We start from the raw sequence: 17,757 nt of genomic DNA, 5'->3' as shown, positions 1-17,757 counted from the left end.
TGATGAATGAAAATAAATCCCTCAAGATATGGTCTTTTTTTACAAGCCTTTTCCCACTCACTTCTTCCAACACTGGGTAACCCATAATCATTTACTAAAGCTACCTGAAAGTTTTCCCATTCGTGATCAGAACTGTCAGACAAATTGATTGGCATATGTGAAAGAAAATCAGCTACATCATTCTCCTTTCCTGTTACATAAACTACCTTATAAATATAGTCCCGTAACCTCAAAGACATCCTTGCAATCCTGGGGGGAGCATTACTAAAGGTTTATGATCATTCTTGAAAGTACATGGTTTGCCCCATACATAAGCTCTAAAATGCTCAAGTGACCAAATACAAGGTAATGATTCTTTCTCTATCACTGAGAATCTTTCTTCAGTTGGTGATAAAGAACGAGAAGCATAAGCATTCCATCTTGATCAATCTGGGAAAGTACACCCCCTAACCCTTTATTGCTTGCGTCCACAGTTATGACATTTTCAAGGTCCGGGTCAAATGCACTTAAAGCAGGTGCTTTGGCAATTTCATTCTTAATGTTCTTAAACTCTTCATTGCATTCTACAGACCACAAAAAGTTGGATTTGTTTTTTAATAATTGTTGAATGTTAAAAATGTTACTCAAAACATTTCTCACAAATTTCGAGTGAAATTCAACCAATCCAACAAATAATCTTACCTCCTCTTTGTTTTTTGGGTGTGGAGCATTCAGCACAGAATCAACAAGAGAGGGTTTAATAGAAATTCCTTCACCACTAATGACATGTCCAAGATAAGTGATAGATTTCACAGCGAATTTACATTTAGAATGTTCTATTGTTAAACCTTTTTGTTCTAAGATATCTAAAACTTCTTTCAAGATATTATCATGTACTTGTTTATCCTTCCCAAATATAAAGATATCATCCTGAAAGCACCTAACATTGTCAAAATTCTTGAAAAGCTGGTGCATCAATCTTAGAAAAATTGCAGCAGCTGATGCAAGAACAAACGGTAAGCACTTGTATTGGAAGCAACCTGAAGGTGTAATAAACGCTGTTAAGGGTTTGCTCTCATCAGTGAGGGGAATCTGATGATATGCAGCAGATAAGTCTATAGTAGAAAACTAATTAGCATCCTTAACTAAACTCAACATTTCTGGAATTTTCAGCAAAGGAAATTTGTCAACTACAATATTATTATTCAAATGTCTCAAATCAATGCACAATCTTAATTTGCCATTGCTACAGCGTGCAACAACAATGGGAGAAATCCATTGTGATGATTCAATCGGTTCGATGATGTCAACCTTTACAAGTTTTTCAAGTTCAAAATCTACTTCTATTCTCAAAACAATGGGAATATTCCTAACTTTGTGTATTTTTGGACAAGCATCTGGTTTTAACACAATATGATGTTTGAAATCATTTAACTTACCAATTTCTTTGCTGAAGACTTTGGGATATAAATTTAAAATCTCTTTATAAAAATCAGTATTATTATCAATGAGCATCACATGGTCTTCACTATTGGGATTAAGGATTATCCCAAGGTTGCCCTAATCCATCCACCCAAAAACAGAGGGACCTTTTTTGAAACATACAATTTCCCAAATGCTTCTCTTCCTTTAAACCTAAATAAGAGAGACCTGTAGCCAACCATATCAATCTTTTCACCCGAAAATCCTTCCGGTCCAATATCAGGAGGTAATAACTCATTACCTAGTTTTTTAACAAACTTACTATTCCAAACCTCTGTTTACTATTGTGGATGGGGATCCTGAATCCGCATAAATTTGGATATTAACACCACCTAAAGATAATAAACACAAAGGTTTCTTTTTGTTGTTCTTCTTGTCAATAATGTTAAGTAAAAGTCTAGAATCCAAGTTGTCATTAGTGATATTGTCATCTAATACAGTGTGAAAAGAAAGTTTCTTAACCAAATTATCATCATCATCTGAGCTACTCTTATTTTCATCCACACATTTCACTTTCACAGATTTCTTCCTATGACACACTTTAGCGAAATGTCCAACAATATTACAATTTGAACACTTTTGTTTTAAAACAGGACAAAGTTTGTTGTTAGCCAGATGTGAACTACTATCACAACGAAAGCATTTTAAGTTTTCATTTTTCTTTGATGAATCATGCTTCGAAGATTTAATGTTGGATTTCTTATTCTTGTCAAAGGACTTTTCTTTAATTTAGTTTACAGTAGTTTGATTCTTTTCATCATTTTTAACATCATTCTTTAAGGCTTTGACACTGCGACTGGAGAGTCCCGCTTTCCTCACTAATGCTAAAATGTCTTTTAAATCAGAATCACCGTTAATCCATAAACGGTCCTGAATAGATGAATCACTGGCATGCATAACAACTTGATCTCTAATGAATTGGTCTTCTAAATGGTCAAATTTGCAGTCTTCCGCAATAAGTCTTAGAGCTGAAACATACTCATCAATAGTCTCATTAATTTCTTGTTTTCTATGGAAGAATAGCGATTCTCCTATTAACATGACCAGAGAATCTGGATTTCATTAAAGACATGGAGGCTAACATTATGCATTAATCCTTTAATGCAACTCACAAACAGCCGCTTACATCATAAAGATAAGAATAAGAATGTGATGACAACATAGCAACAATATAAGGCATGAGCAGGAGTAGAGCTGCCTCTTTTAAATGTAATGAAGCAGGGAGAAAGTCAGCAAAGTTGAGGTGCAACTTAGAACTGAAAGCGATGAAGAAGGTGAAATCCAAAGAAGGAAGAGAAGGCAAATTCATGAAGATCCGTTAGGTCAAATTATCTGAAAATAAAAGTGAAAAATTAAAAGGTTGAAAGAACCTTGCAAAGAAAGCAAATTGTAAACTTGAACATGAACAAATAACAACATCATATGAAATGCAGATAGATAACAACATCATATGAAAAGCAAGGCATAAGAATAGATAAACCGTCCAAGGGAGGGATAATGTTAGCATCCATGTCTTTAATGAAATCCAGATTCTCTGGTCATGTTAATAGGAGAATCGCAATTTCATTACAAGACAGGAGGCTACATTATGCATGTTGGTAGCCTTGAAAAACAACGTCAGACATATGTTCAATAGGTTTACAATAATGATGAGCAAAAGTAGAGGCGTTGGACCAATCAGCAGCTTTAAGGATAACATCCACCTTACCACCAGACCAGAAGGACTTGCTAGACATAGCACCCCTCAGAGAATGTGCTTGAAATTTGGAAAGATCAATACCAGCAAAGCTCATAGCTAATTTAACCCACCTGGCGCTAGACCAAGAAGAGATGGGTTTAAAGGGTTTGACAAAAGAAATGAGGAGTTGATTGGCATCAGGAGGGCGAAGATCTCTCATTCCGGTATCGTATTCCCTAATACAATCGTCAACACAAAGTTTTTTGCAGTAGTCAAAACGAGGGTAAAAAAAAATGGAGTCAGACATGGTTTTAGTTCTCCTAAGGATTTCAAACTTAACACCAAACATGTCATAGCATCTATTGGAAATATCTAGAGCTTTCACATCTGAAACTCTACGGCAAGAAATTAAACATAAAAGAGAAGCAAGTTTAATGGAAAGACATTTCCTGTTAAGAAGAGAATTATCAGGCCAAGAGCAAAAAAGGTCAAGCATAAGTTTAACATCCCAGAAAGATTGGTATTTAGGCCTAGGAGGTCTTTTTAACCTAATACTTTTTAGAACTCTACAAATAATAACGTTCTTACCTACCATTTTACCGTTGACAAGAGAATGTCCAGCGGAAATGCCAGATCTATAACAGTTAATCGATCTATAGGAAAGACAATTTTCGAAAAGTTCAACATGAAAATTAACTATATTGACGATAGGAGCCTCCACGGGATCCAAGTTCCTCTCCATGCACCAACGAAACCATTTTCTCCAGATGTTATTATATCTGTAGTGAGTCCCTGGTGCCCAGGATTCTCCGAGGAGAGTGAGAGCAGATGACGAAAGTCCAGACAACTCGTTAGATTGCCTGACACTTTCCAAGCAAGAAGGTTCAAACTCCCTGAAAGGACCAGGTGGTGATCTTCTCCGTTTGTGTTTCGAACCAGACCTCTCGTTGCAGGAATCAGGAAAGGATTGTCGCAAGAAAGTTCCAGAGCTGTGGGGAACCACCCCTGAGAGGGCCAGAAAGGAGTTATCAGGACTAGGGAGCACTGATCTTGTCTCACTTTCTGAAGAACCCTCTGAATCATGGCGAACGGAGGAAAGGCGTAAGGTCGAAGAGGGGACCATGGTTGGAGAAAGGCGTTCACTGCAAGAGTGCCCGGGTCTGGCATCCAGCTGAAATAGTGGGGAAGTTGGAAAGTCAATCTGCTGGCAAAAAGGTTCACATCGAATGGACCCCAAAAAAGAGATAAGGAATTGAAAACATTCACATCCAGTTTCCAATCGCTGAAATCTTGAAGGAATCTCGAGTTCCAATCCGCAGAGAAATTTGATTTCCTGGGGAGATATTCCGCCCTTAGAGAAATTTTGTGTTCTAAACAGAACATCCAAAGTTTCTTGGCCAAATCGGAGAGGTCTGCTGATCTTGTCCCACCGAGACAGTTGATACAGGAGACTGCAGAAACATTGTCCATCTTCAAAACAACGGATCTGCCCTGAAGAGAGTGTTTGAAACTCATAAGGGCATAAAGACCGGCAGTCAACTCTAAAAAGTTTATATGGTGGGAGGACTCTGTCCGAAACCAAACGCCACCGGTATCTTTGTCGAGGAGACGTGCACCCCAGCCATGAAGGCTGGCGTCTGACTCTAAGACAAAGTCCGGAGTTGAACCGAAGATAGCTCTTCCGTTCCACGCATCCAAATTGTCCAGCCACCAAGAGAGTTCCAGCCTCGCTTGTTGATCCAAGGAAACAAGGTCCCCGTACCACAGACCTGATCTGAGGGCATTGGCTTTCACTCTCTGGAGGGCACGATAGTTGAGGGGCCCGGGAAAGATGGCCTGAATCGAAGAAGAAAGTAAGCCCAGAAGTCTGGCTAATTCCCGAAGGGTGAGGGATTGCTGTCTAAGAGCAAACCTGATCTCCTTCCGAATCTTGGCGATCTTTTTGTTGGGAAGTAGGAGGAGACATTTGGAAGTGTCCACAGTGAATCCTAAGAATTCTAGAGACTTTGAAGGGATAAGAATAGATTTTTCTCGGTTTATAATGAAGCCAAGATTCTCTATGAGATCCATGGCGATCCTGAGATCTTCCAAAACTTGAGAATGAGTTTGCAACATGATGAGAATATCGTCCAGATAGATGAGGCGAATACCTTTCGCTCTCAGGAGAGAGACAATTGTCCTCATGACCTTGGTGAAGCACCGGGAGCGGATGAAAGCCCGAAAGGGAGGGCCTGAAATTGGAAGAGGTGACCGTCCCATATAAACTGGAGAAAGGGTTGATGTTCTTCTGCCATAGGGATGGTAAAATAAGCGTCTTTCAAATCCAATTTGACCAGTCAATCTCTTTGAAGGAGAAGGTCTCTGAGGAGATGGATGCCCTCCATCTTGAAATGTCTGTACACAAGGTATTTGATTACCTCCCGAAATTTTATAACCGGTCTCCAACCTTTGTCTTTCTTCTCGACTAAGAAAAGAGTGCTCACGAATCTTCTTTGAGACCAAGGAACCTCGATAATAGCACCTTTCTGGAGCATAGAGGAAATTTCCTCTTTGACGACTTCTAGATGTTCCAAAGGAAGAACCAAAGGATTGGGTGCAACAGTTTGACATGGAATATCCACAAAATCTATTTTGAACCCTTGAACTGTCTCTAGGACCCACGGGTCTTGGGTCAAGGATTTCCAAACGTGATAAAAGTGTTTGAGACTTCCCCCGACCCTGGGAGGGGAAGAGAGAGAATGACTTACTTGGAGGGTTGTTGTTGGAAGCTCCACGGGAAGAGAAACCTCTGCCGCAAGAACCTCTTCCTCTCTGGGGGTAGAACTGTCGGTTGGAGGGGTAGAACCCTCTGCCAGTGGTACCTCTTCCTCTATTGGATGAGAAGGGCCGGTAGTTTCCACGACCAGAAGAACTGCGCCTTCTTCCGGCCTGTCCAAAAAGGTTAGTTGAGAAGACACGTCTCATTATTCTGTGCCTTATCCAGGGCGTTGAAAGTAGCAACGTACTTTCCAATGGTCTTGATCATATCTTCGCCGAAGAGGAGACCCTTGGGTTTGTTGGAAGGTTCCTTCTCGGCAAGGTCACCTAGTTTAGGGTTAATCTTGTTGAAGATAGTCTTCCTCCTTTTGATATTAAGTCCAGAGTTAGCGTTACCGAGAAGGACTATCTCCCTCTGGCTCCAGCCCCTAATTAAGTTAGTGTCTAGGGGTGAATTTGAGATATGGGATTCTTCGGCCAGGTCGAGGATTCTAGTAAAGGGGCCGAGAACATCAAGGAGACGATCCTGACAAGCCTTAAGGGCCCTCTCGAGGCCTTTCTGAGATCTTTACCCAGTTTGAATAAAAACTTAATGAGGTCAGGATCGAGATTGGGGATCTGGCAGACCTTATCTTCGATGCATGGCCTAGGACATTCTCATCTCATGATATTGCGTGTTTCTCTCTCAAGAGAATTTCTCTGCCATTTAGTAATAAATTTGGCGACATGGTCATGTGGGAACCATCTAGAACTATTAGGGTGGGAGATGTCATTAGGGGAAAACATTTCCCCACCCAGAGGGTCGAAAATGGCGTCTTTAGAAGAGGGGGAAGAGTCAGCCTCCGAAAGGGCATTAAAATCTAAGTTGTCTAGATCTTGGTCATCCAGGTCATGGACGAACTCGTCGTAAGGGTCATTGAAAACCTCGTCTTCATCTGAGTTAGAGTCTGTGTCAACACGTGCACTATGAACAATTGTGACGCTGAGGACACCCGCCAAATCTGTGCCGCTAGGGACACCCATCCTAGTTGTGCCGCTAGGGGCACCATTACCTTTTGAGGCGCAAGGGCCTTCCATATTGTGCGAGGTGCTGGGACCTCCTAGGTCATGTGAGGTACCGCGACCTCCAATAGTGCTTTCACAGTGTTTGACTTTTTTAGAAGGCTTAGAATATACACTTTCAGGATCACGAGGAGTGTCGCCATCATTTAGCAAGGATCTCTTATGCGACATGACCTCCTTCAGCGTGTCCAGCATACAGGATCTCATCTCCTTCTGTAGGAAAGCTTTAAACGTATCATTAGTGTGGTTAGGGGAGCTCGCGACAGCGTCATCTGACTCCATGTCAGACATGACAGGTAAGTAAATCTGGACAGATTGTTTTTTTTTTTTTTTAGGTAAAAAGCGGGAGAATTCTGTCAATTATTGTTAATCCGGTAATTTTTTATTTTATTTTTTATATAATTCTATAATTGAAATATGAAAATCCAATTCAATTTCCCCCCTTTTTTTAATGAGAATCTTAGGTTAAGGTTAACCAGAATGTTAGAAATAAGCTCAAGAACATGAATAAACAAGTTTAAATTGGCCAAAAACGAGGCGAGGGAGCAGTCGAAGGCAGAACAGCTGATTGGTAATCTCGGAGCGAGTGGCAAGAGTAACCGACGCGCTCGAGTCAGCCTTTGTCGAAAGATCAGAGGAATGAACCTTGAGAGGCAGGGGGAGTTACGCCGCCGTTGCTGAGGTTCATTCCTCCGTTGTTAGTTGAAAGACGCGCTCGGGGAAAGGAGCGAGCGCTCAAAAGGCTGAATAATAGGCTAGTAGTAAATAATAGGCAAGTAGGGGCCAAAACGTGAAGGCGCCGAACGAGGGCATGGTTAAGGAGTGCACGAGAAAGAAAAATGCAGGCGATCTTCGAGGGGGGCGAATTGAAGGAGAAAGTGCAGGGCGATCCAACACAAGGTGAGGAAGGCAGGGTGGAGGGCGGGACAACGACAACCATAAATTGGAAGTCGAGGGAGGGTAGAAGGTTTAGGGAAATAAACCAAGGTCAGTGGAACAATAACAAACAACAATCAAGTAACAAGTAAGATATTAGGTAATCAATATATTGCAAGTAACAATCAGTATCAACAAAATCAATATCTTCTAGTTTAAATAAAAACAAGAAGAATAAGGAGAGCCAACGTATCTGTTTGCGAGCCGCATTTAAAAGAGGCAGCTCTACTCCTGCCTTATATTGTTGCTATGTTGTCATCACATTCTTATTCTTATCTTTATGATGTAAGCAGCGGTTTGTGAGTTGCATTAAAGGATTAATGCATAATGTAGCCTCCTGTCTTGTAATGAAATTTATATTGTGTTATTCCAATACACACTTTAGGTGTGAAATGGTTATCAAAATCCTTCAGAATGGCCAAGAATTCATCAACATCTCCACTGACAGTGCTCTTTTGCATACGATCATAAGCTTTTAAACCAGCGGGGCCAATTGAATATAGAAAAAGAGTTTTCTTTCTATCTGCAGGCATTTTTTTTATCTAAGTCAATAGCTTTGATGAAATTTAAAAAATAATTCTTCCACTCTAACCACTTAATAGAAGGTTCAGAACCTGAGGACCAAAATGGTAGTGGGGGCTGAATATTGAAGTTTTGTTGCGATGCCATATTGCAATATAAAATCAAAAGTTCAAGCAGGTATCAAGAAATGCACAGTTTAAATTAATTATTTTCTCAAGCGAATTAGAAAAAAAACGGTACCTTAAAATAAAATTAGCTGAAATCCAAAGGCTGAAGAAGGCTTTTCATTTATAAACGATAGAAAAGTGATCGGTAAGTAAATAAGCTCGAATTGTGTAAACACAAAGCTTTCTTTCGACTTCCCGATGTGAAATCACCTGTTTACGTTTTTCAAAGATGGCGGCACGTAGGCTGACCTGTGCGTGACCTTAAACTTGCGTGAGTGAATGCGGATTCTATGTCAGGAAGCGGAGGCGAGGATTTTGCTAGTCCTTTCTCCATTTTATTGGACAGCAAGTTAGTAGTAAAGAAAAAACAACACATCCAGGACTGCCCAAACCAACATGGCAGCGGTAGTCCTGGGAACCTAACAACCAATCAGAGTCCAACAGTTCGTATATATGGAGTTCCAGCTGTTAGTCCTTCCTCTTTCTCCATTGCTGCCTCGGCAAGATAAGTCACGCTCTTCATATCTTTGTCGTGGCAGTTTTGTTGTGATTGTTGACAGCTTTACTTGATTTCGCTTGTTTGTAATTGACTTTGCCTTGTTATAGGCTGTGTTTATAACGCGGTAGGCTTTCAGCCCGAGCGTTCATTCTTCGCGCGTGCGCGATCTTGGTGTCGGCTTCTGACGCCGATCAGCTGTTCTCCTCAGCGCTCTTCGCGCTTGAGTAGACACGCGCTGAGGCACTGCGCTTCTGTCATTTTCCGGCCTCTTCCCTCACACCGACGCCGTTTTAGACGGCAAGAAGTATTTTCTGACTGAAATTTTTTGAATTTAATTTTAATTTCTGTCAGAACTTTGGTGTATCAGGTTTTCAAGTGTGTTAGCCTGTCTGGTACCTGTGTGAAGGGATTTCCCCTTGTATTTAGTTGGGGTGTTTGTGTATGGGTACCAGTTTTTCTGCTAATATGCAGTCCAGTCCTTCAACTGTTGAGGTGGTGGCTCCTAATGTTCAGCCACAACTGACCCCTTTACACCCTCCTGCAGAGGTTGACAGGCTTCTCTCTTCGGCGATAGCCCAAGCTCTGGCACCTCTGCAGGACAGTGTAAACAGACTGTCAGCCCATGTTTTTAAAAATGATACTGGTGTTTTTGGGGACAGTGGGGCAGGGCCCAGTGGTGTTCCGTGTGCTCTACCACGTACGGCCAGGAAGCGTGACGCGGGGCACCTGGAGGGCTTCAGTAAATTATCTGAAGTGTTCCGTAAGAGTGCGCGCACGCTTAGAAGCGCACCCTACCGGGGGGAAGACTCACCCGGAGAGACTGGTGGTTATGCCACCCAGGACCTTGACCCGGAGGAAGGGTTCCCCATTGAGGGAGATGATGAGGAGGACGAATACGTAGATGAGGATGAGGATGCTTCCTCAGAGGATTTTTCTGATGTGAGCAGGTCTTGGCGCCCTAAGCCCAGCGCTCCTAGTCTTACGGAGGGTGATCTTGCGCCTCCTAATATGTTTGACCCATCTACTATTATAAGACCTAGGTCATCGGAGTGGTTTCCTGAGCAGTCTACTGCTGATTATGTCGCAGCTAAGCTTCGACAGCCTTTACCTCAGGATGTCCGACTCCGTCTGCGTTCAGAGTGCCCTCGCCCTTCCCTTCCCTTTAGAGTAGCTTGCACCCCTGAGATTGATCCCAAGTTGTGTACCTTCTTCGCCAAATATATCAAGGACCCTAAAAAGGGTATAGATAGGTCATGGAAGGCCTGCCAAGATAAACTCTTAGATGTGGTGGGCCCTCTCACTAAAATTATTGAAACGGCCCAACGTTCTAAGGAGTCGGGCTTACCGATGTCTGTTGATGACGTTGCTGGTTGGTCGCAACGAGCTATGTGCCTTCTTGGCAATGCCAATTGCGCGCTTTCTGCAGAGCGGCGACGTTCCTTACTGCTTAAGATTGACCCGAAACTAGGGGAGTTGTCGTCTTCGGAGGCAGGCCCTATTGCACAGGGTGCTTTGTTTGGTGACCCCTTTGTTAAGGAGTTGGGGAAGTTTGTGGCAACCTTTTCGGCTCTGGACAAGGCTCAGGCTTCGATGAAAATTTTTTTTCCCAGAAAGGTTTTTGGCGGGGCCGGCAGAGACAGGGGTCGCTCTTCCGGCCGTCAGGTCCAGCAAGGCCCCAATAGAGGCCAATACAAACGAAATAACGGCTGGAATGATGGACGACAGGGTACCTTCTACCCCTCCAGAGGAGGCAGAGGCCAGGGCAAAGGACGTGGTGGATTCCAGTCCAACTCCAGAGGATTTAATGGTAAGATTTCGAATCATCTCTCTGGTTCAAATGGGGGGAAGGTTAGCGTTGTTTCCCCAGGCCTGGGCGTCATTAACTTCAGATCCTTGGGTGCTGGAGACGGTTCAGGGGTTTCACATCGAATTCTACGGTTCCCCCGTTCAACTTTCTCGTCCTTGTCCTCTAGTGTTTTCTGTCACAGACCAAGAACTTGTAGATTTAGAGGTTCGGGCGATGTTACAAAAAGGCGCCGTTATCCCCTCGGCGCTTCACCCAAACGGTTTCCTCAGCAACATCTTCCTGGTGGAAAAGAAAGGCAAAGGGTTCAGACCAGTAATCAACCTCCGCTCCTTCAACGAGTGGCTGGTTTACAGACACTTCAAGATGGAGGGCATCCATCTTCTGAGGGACCTTCTGTTACAGAACGATTGGTTGGTTCGCTTGGACCTGAAAGATGCTTATCTTTCGGTTCCAATCTTTCCTCCTCATCGTCGATTCCTCCAGTTTCTGTGGAGGAATCAGATTTACGAATTTCGTACGCTTCCCTTTGGTCTTTCCTCAGCACCTTGGTGCTTTACCAAACTCCTGCGCCCGGTGGTAGAACATCTCCGTACCCTGGGGATTCGTCTGATTGTTTACCTGGCGACATTCTTTTAATGTGTCAGTCCAAGGACCTCCTTCTTCACCATCTTCAGGTTACTATAACCCTTCTTCAGTCTCTGGGATTCATCATCAATGCCCAGAAGTCGGATCTCTTTCCCCGACAGGAAATGACTTTCCTTGGCTTTATGATCATAACTACGGATGCGACTCTTCACCTCCCTTCCGAAAAGATCTCCAAGATCAAGAAGGAGATTCGCAAAGTTCTTCGGCGGGATCGAGTATCCCTCCGCCAACTGGCCAGGATTGTGGGATTACTCTCTTCATCGATCCAGGCCATTTTTCCAGGCCCTCTTCATTACAGGGCTCTTCAGAGACTGAAGGCATTTCACCTCCGCAAGGGTCTTACTTACTCGGAACTGATTTCCTTGAATCTGGAAGCCCGATCGGAGCTCCTGTGGTGGTTGGATCACATGGATGCCTGGAACGGGAAGGCGATTTTTGGTTCCCGTCCGGATCTGGTGATCGAGTCAGATGCCAGTCGCCAGGGTTGGGGCGCCCGTTGCGGCTCTCTCTCGGTGGGTGGCAGATGGACGGAGGAGGAACTTCATCTCCATATCAACTGTCTGGAGCTCCTGGCGGGCTCGTTTGCGATCCGCTCCTTCACCTCGACCAAGGTTTCGTGTTGTGTGCTTCTTCGGATGGACAACACGACTGCGGTCAGGTACATCAATCGATTGGGAGGCACGCACTCCAAGGTCCTAGCGGACCTTGCGAAAGACTTTTGGAACTATTGCCTTCTTCGCCAGATCTCTGTCACGGCGGAGTATCTCCCAGGCGACCTGAACACGGTTGCGGATTGACAATCCAGGAATTTCCGGGATGCCAGCGACTGGAGACTGGATCCTACAGTATTTCAGAGAATTTCGGACCTTTGGGGTTTTCCAGTAATGGACTTATTTGCGTCCAGATGGAACGCCCAACTACCCCGTTTCTACAGCTGGAAACCGGATCCGGGGGCGGAAGCAGTGGATGCCTTCCTACAGGACTGGTCCCTGTTTCCAGCTTATGCGTTTCCCCCCTTCCTTTTCATTCAAAGGGTGGCGGCTCAAGTCCGCAGGCAGAGAGCTTCTCTGATTCTGATCACGCCAATCTGGAGGGCTCAATGCTGGTTCCCTTCTCTTTTGGAACTATCCTGGGACAGGCCTCTTCGGCTTCCGTCGTTCGACCACATTCTAACGGATCCATTGGGTCACCCTCATCCGCTGGTTCTCCAGGGCCATCTACGTCTTATGGCATGGAGGATTTCAGGGGACGTTGGTCTTGTGACTCGCTTTCGAGAGACGCTGAGCTCCTCATTCGAGGAGCCTGGGCTCCTAACACCACTAAGCGGTATAGATCAGCATGGAACAGATGGGTTCGTTGGTGTGTGGGAAAACACCTGGATCCCATGGGCTCCTCTGTCACCGACGTGATTAACTTCCTCGCTGATCTTTTCAAAAAGAAATTGGCGTACAGCACCATTAATTCTTTCAGGTCGGCAATTTCGGCTGGGCATGCCCTCGTTGATGGCTCTCCGGTTGGTGAGCACCCTTGGGTTTGTAAACTCCTTAAAGGTATTCGCCTTTCGCGCCCCCCAGAACCTCGTTATTCAGGTTTGTGGGATGTTAATGTGGTCTTGAATTTTCTAAAGTCCTGGCAGGATAATCAATACCTTTCCCGCAAGGAGCTTTCGGCCAAATTAGCGATTCTCCTCTGCCTGATCTCATGTAAACGTGCCTCAGATGTTCGTGCACTGGACTTATCAGCCAGGGTTTTTTCCCCAGAAGGGGTTACATTTACTGTATCAAGAAGAACTAAATGTAATACCAGGTCAGTAACTTACCCGGCTTTCCCAGATTCGCCAAAGCTCTGTGTTGTTCGTTGCCTTAAGACATATGAGGATGTTACTCTTGAACTCCGCCCTCCGGGCGAGAGACAATTACTTATTGCGGTTAAGAAGCCGTTCAAGGCTGTTTCCTCTCCCACCATTGCCAGATGGGTCAGGTGGATAATGTCTGAAGCTGGAATTAGCGTCACTGACTTTGGGGCTCATTCCACTAGAGGTGCAATGGCTTCCAAGGCTATTCAGGTAGGTGGACGCCTGGAGGATATCATGAATGCAGCGGATTGGTCCTCAGATTCGACTTTCAAAAAGTTCTACTTTAAGCCAATCCATGAGGCTGCTTCGTTGGTGGTGAGTAGGCTTTGAACAAGCAAAATCCTCGCCTCCGCTTCCTGACATAGAATGAGAAATTTCCTAGTTACCACAAAGGAAAGTTTCAATTCTATTAAGGAGGCGGAGGCGAGGATTTTCCCACCCAGGCTTTATCGAGCCTCCCCTCCCGTGACTGGATTATGATTTTTTACTTCGTCTAAGGGAAGTATACTTTTTTCTGAGTTTTAATGTTTTCATTGATAAGCTGTGCAATGCTGATTAAGTTCTATCTGCATTCCGTTCTGTTTACTCCATTGCAATGTTACTGAATTCTTCAACATTGTTCTGGACAAGATATTATTATTATTGTTCTCTTCCCTAGGCTCCGATCAAAAGACGGAATAGTGGTTGGATGACTTCTTTCCTGCGGCAGCTCCCACGAAAGAGGAAGGACTAACAGCTGGAACTCCATATATACGAACTGTTGGACTCTGATTGGTTGTTAGGTTCCCAGGACTACCGCTGCCATGTTGGTTTGGGCAGTCCTGGATGTGTTGTTTTTTCTTTACTACTAACTTGCTGTCCAATAAAATGGAGAAAGGACTAGCAAAATCCTCGCCTCCGCCTCCTTAATAGAATTGAAACTTACCTTTGTGGTAACTAGGAAATTTCTCAGCACACGTCAGCTGATGATTGACAGCTAGCGTGCTCAAACACGTAACGCGTCAGCGGTCACACACAGAAAAGTTCAGTTACCTTCAGGGTTCCACAGAAGGCTTCGCGCTCGAGGAAACTCTTAAAAAAATGCAGGTCAGGCAAAACTTCTTTAATATCCTGTCCACACAATTCTTTTAAGAAATTCTTACCGCAGTATGTAAATGAGCTGCGCAGTGATCTCGAAGTACTCAAGTTGAAATTCAATTTGAAATAAATACGGAATTATTTAAAAAAAAAAAAAATCCAAATCTTTCAATCTTCTCTCCGTTGATGAAAGACGGAGAATGAAGTTGATTCAAGTATTCATTGAAGTAATGGGTCCATCCACGGAGCAGCCTTCCTCCAGTCCTTCTCTCCGAACAGCTGCATCAAGGAATGCAGAAAGTCTGGTGAGAACAACTGAAGCAAAGAATGCTCCATTAAAGAATAACAGACAGGATAACTAAAACATATCTCGTGCTACAACACGAGGAAGATATTACTTACAGAAATACAACACAACACAGGCGTCCCCGTTTTGCCAGTACGGTGCCAGGTTTTAACCAGCAAATTTCAAGAAATGTAGCTCATGTCCCTGTTTTTAAAGAGGTCGACTGAAAATGGTGGGAGATGTTTTTTATGTTTTACAAAGCAGTGATAATTAAATTGCTTTCTTGAAACAACTTGTAACTAACAGGCAAGCTACCGGTTTTAAAAATTGTATTTTATGTATGTTCTTACTGTCTGTTCTGTAGTTCTCTGCGGAGGAGCACTCTCATCGCTTGAAGTAAAATTTGTAGTCCTTCTTTTTTTCTGAAATGTCCCGGTTTTTGGCTTTAAAATTCTGGTCACCCTCGCTCTGATACAATTCAGAAATAGGTGCTGCCATCACTCGTAGGGTCTGCTGTTTGTGTGGATTCGCTAGCGTGCCGTGTATTGAGAAGCAGATAACAGTCATTTTTGGAGCAGTAAGGTTTTGAATGCGCGCGCACTAGACTCAAATATCAGCCTCGAACTTTCACCTGTTCCAGAAATGTTTAAAGGCCGCCACAGAACTCGAACCGCCCCGAAAAAAAAACCTCCACTGCATTGCCCCCCTGCTAACGCCTCCGTACCAGTACAGCCTATTTATGCTAGCTATTCACCTGCGGCTCAAATATTACTGCTTCGTCAGTTGCACCCAGCCACTATCGTAGAACACTTACATGGGCAGTGTTTATGCTGAGAAGCACTTGCGAGCTCCATGGCCAATACGCACTAGGATTGGTTGAGGTGCTGACAGTACTCCAATCCTAGGTCGCTTTACACATTACCAAAATTGTATTCAGCCAATGCCACGTAACCCGGAAGTATTCACATAAAAAACACATGTTTGTCAAAAGAGAGATAACCGACAACGGATTTATATGCAGATTTACTGATAGTCTTTCTAATTAGCGGCCAGCGACTTTACCTGTAAGCAGAATGGACAACTGGAGCTGGTTGGCGCTGGCAGTGCTCACGGGTCTGAGCGTTCGTTGGACGGTCTCTCTAAACTCTTACTCTGGTGAGGCATTTATGCGATATGTGAGCTTTCCACCTCAGATAGAATTTGCTGCAGGACTGATAAGGGCAAAATTCACTGCTTTCGCTCTTTTATAGGTGCCACGTTTTCTGTGTGCATATGTTTCGGGTGTGCCAATGGTGTGATGTTTTCATGAGTCAAGCGCTACACTTCATTGGAACCAGTAATTCGGTTTGCTTGCATTCGGGAATACGCAATTTTGTATCTAATTGAATTTTTATTTATGGCTCACATCTAATTGAATTTTTATTTATGGCTCACATTTGCCTTGCTGTTACATGAGAAGCGGATAATGAAAACATCATAACTACAAGTAATCACTCAATCAACTACTTGCACTGGACGTGGGGCAACTGGAGAAGTCAAGCGGAGACCGCAAGTTGTTCATTGCCGGGTGCTAATTCAGCCTTGCTACTTGTAACCTGGTTTATTATAAAATTGGACTACAAGTCCCAAAATTCTAAGAAAATACCTTGACTGGAGCAGCACAAAGTTTTTTTTTTGGCTTAGACACAATTTTCTTTGACATCGTCAAAAAAGTGTTTCAAGCTAAAGCAACAACATAGAGGCACGATTAAGATGAAACATTTTTTGGAGGTTCGTGAAAAGCAGCCCCCCTACATGTTGCCAGAGAATACTAAATACTCATTGTCGTACACCAGAAGGGAACAACCTGCACGTCGAAGGCAAGATTTATACGCTACCCCCTATGCTGGCATTGCACCAAGATTAGAAAAAACCCAAAAAGAGAATACCTTTGCCACCTTTGTGCAACTAGCATTTCGAAAGCAGATTACTACTCTCCAAGAAAACAAGGCCACGGATATTGCTGGAATCAGAAGAGCAGGGGACAAGATCTCTGCAACCACCTTCTTCTCCAAGCACTCCCCACTGCCAATTCTGTCCACAAGGCACTCCTCCTTCATATAAGTCAGGTGACCCTGTTCAAACGGGAGATTCCCGAGTTTTATGGCTTTACACCTGGCGTTCTCCCGCCTGAAATTGTCCCTACTTCAATACAAATCAATTGGGAAAATAAACTCACCTGACTACTTTTTAAAATTCTCCCTCCAGCTGCTTTGCAAATGTTGGCATGTATGCTTCTTAACCCATCTCATAGGGTACCTGATGGTCTCCCATTCGCAATCGACATCCTTTTCCTGGTATAACATACAAATCGGATTTAAAAAAATGTGGCAACTATATATTTGATATAGGTGCTCGCAAAGTTACCGAAGACTTAAAAACTGTATTACTTTGTACGTTCAGCTAGAATGTTCAGCTAGATTTTACATTGAAAGGCTAGAGTGTGATAAAACCAGTTAGCGTCTTTGCCTGGATAAATGCGAGAAAAATAATTCAAAGTTCTTTATTTATTTAAATTTTTCTTATTGAGAATTTAAAACACAAACAACAGTTATCACTGCATTTAGCTACCAAAACTGCACCTCAGGAGAAATTAATCATACATTACCGCAGTTGCAGGCAGGCTGGCTACCCTTCTGAACCATACCTGTTCAACCCAGACATCAGCTGCATACATTAGGTATGGTCTTATAGCCCCCACGTATTCACTTTCAAGGTGGACTGTTCATTGGAGGGTCCCTAATCCTACATAACATCTCTCCCCTGTCAGCCAGACGTTCTGTAATCTTGTCATCAGTCCGAAGTCACTTTCATGTGCTGCGTAGTAGCTAAGACATAGTCCAATAAATCTTTCTTCCAGTTAGTCACCACTGGTGCCTAGGAGCCACCCAGTGTATAACAATCCTACGCTTCAGTAGCACAGTTCTCAAGGCCATCATTCTGAATTTCATTTTGTTTAATTTCCG

The 17,757-nt window shown here is 43.5% G+C and overlaps 1 protein-coding gene and 1 long non-coding RNA gene across 2 annotated transcripts in view; one reads left to right on the top strand and one right to left on the bottom strand.

Annotated features, from left to right (window-relative positions):
- LOC144807777 (uncharacterized) overlaps window positions 1–15,532 on the bottom strand; it is a 151,964-nt gene extending 136,432 nt beyond the window's left edge. The window contains exon 1 of the long non-coding RNA XR_013606438.1: window positions 15,507–15,532. This is a non-coding gene — a long non-coding RNA (uncharacterized LOC144807777). The remainder of the gene's footprint in view (window positions 1–15,506) is intronic.
- A 284-nt stretch (window positions 15,533–15,816) lies between these two features.
- The window catches only part of ALG6 (ALG6 alpha-1,3-glucosyltransferase), a 330,082-nt gene continuing 328,141 nt past the window's right edge, over window positions 15,817–17,757 (top strand). Inside the window, exon 1 of the mRNA XM_078669299.1 lies at window positions 15,817–15,907. Coding sequence (XP_078525425.1) covers window positions 15,826–15,907 — 82 coding nt within the window. The 5' untranslated portion in view covers window positions 15,817–15,825. The remainder of the gene's footprint in view (window positions 15,908–17,757) is intronic.

The sequence above is a fragment of the Lissotriton helveticus genome, chromosome 1_2, assembly GCF_964261635.1.
Source record: "Lissotriton helveticus chromosome 1_2, aLisHel1.1, whole genome shotgun sequence".
NCBI lineage: Eukaryota > Metazoa > Chordata > Amphibia > Caudata > Salamandridae > Lissotriton > Lissotriton helveticus.
Note: the sequence above shows the minus strand (reverse complement) of the source record. Positions and strands in the feature narration are given on the sequence as shown.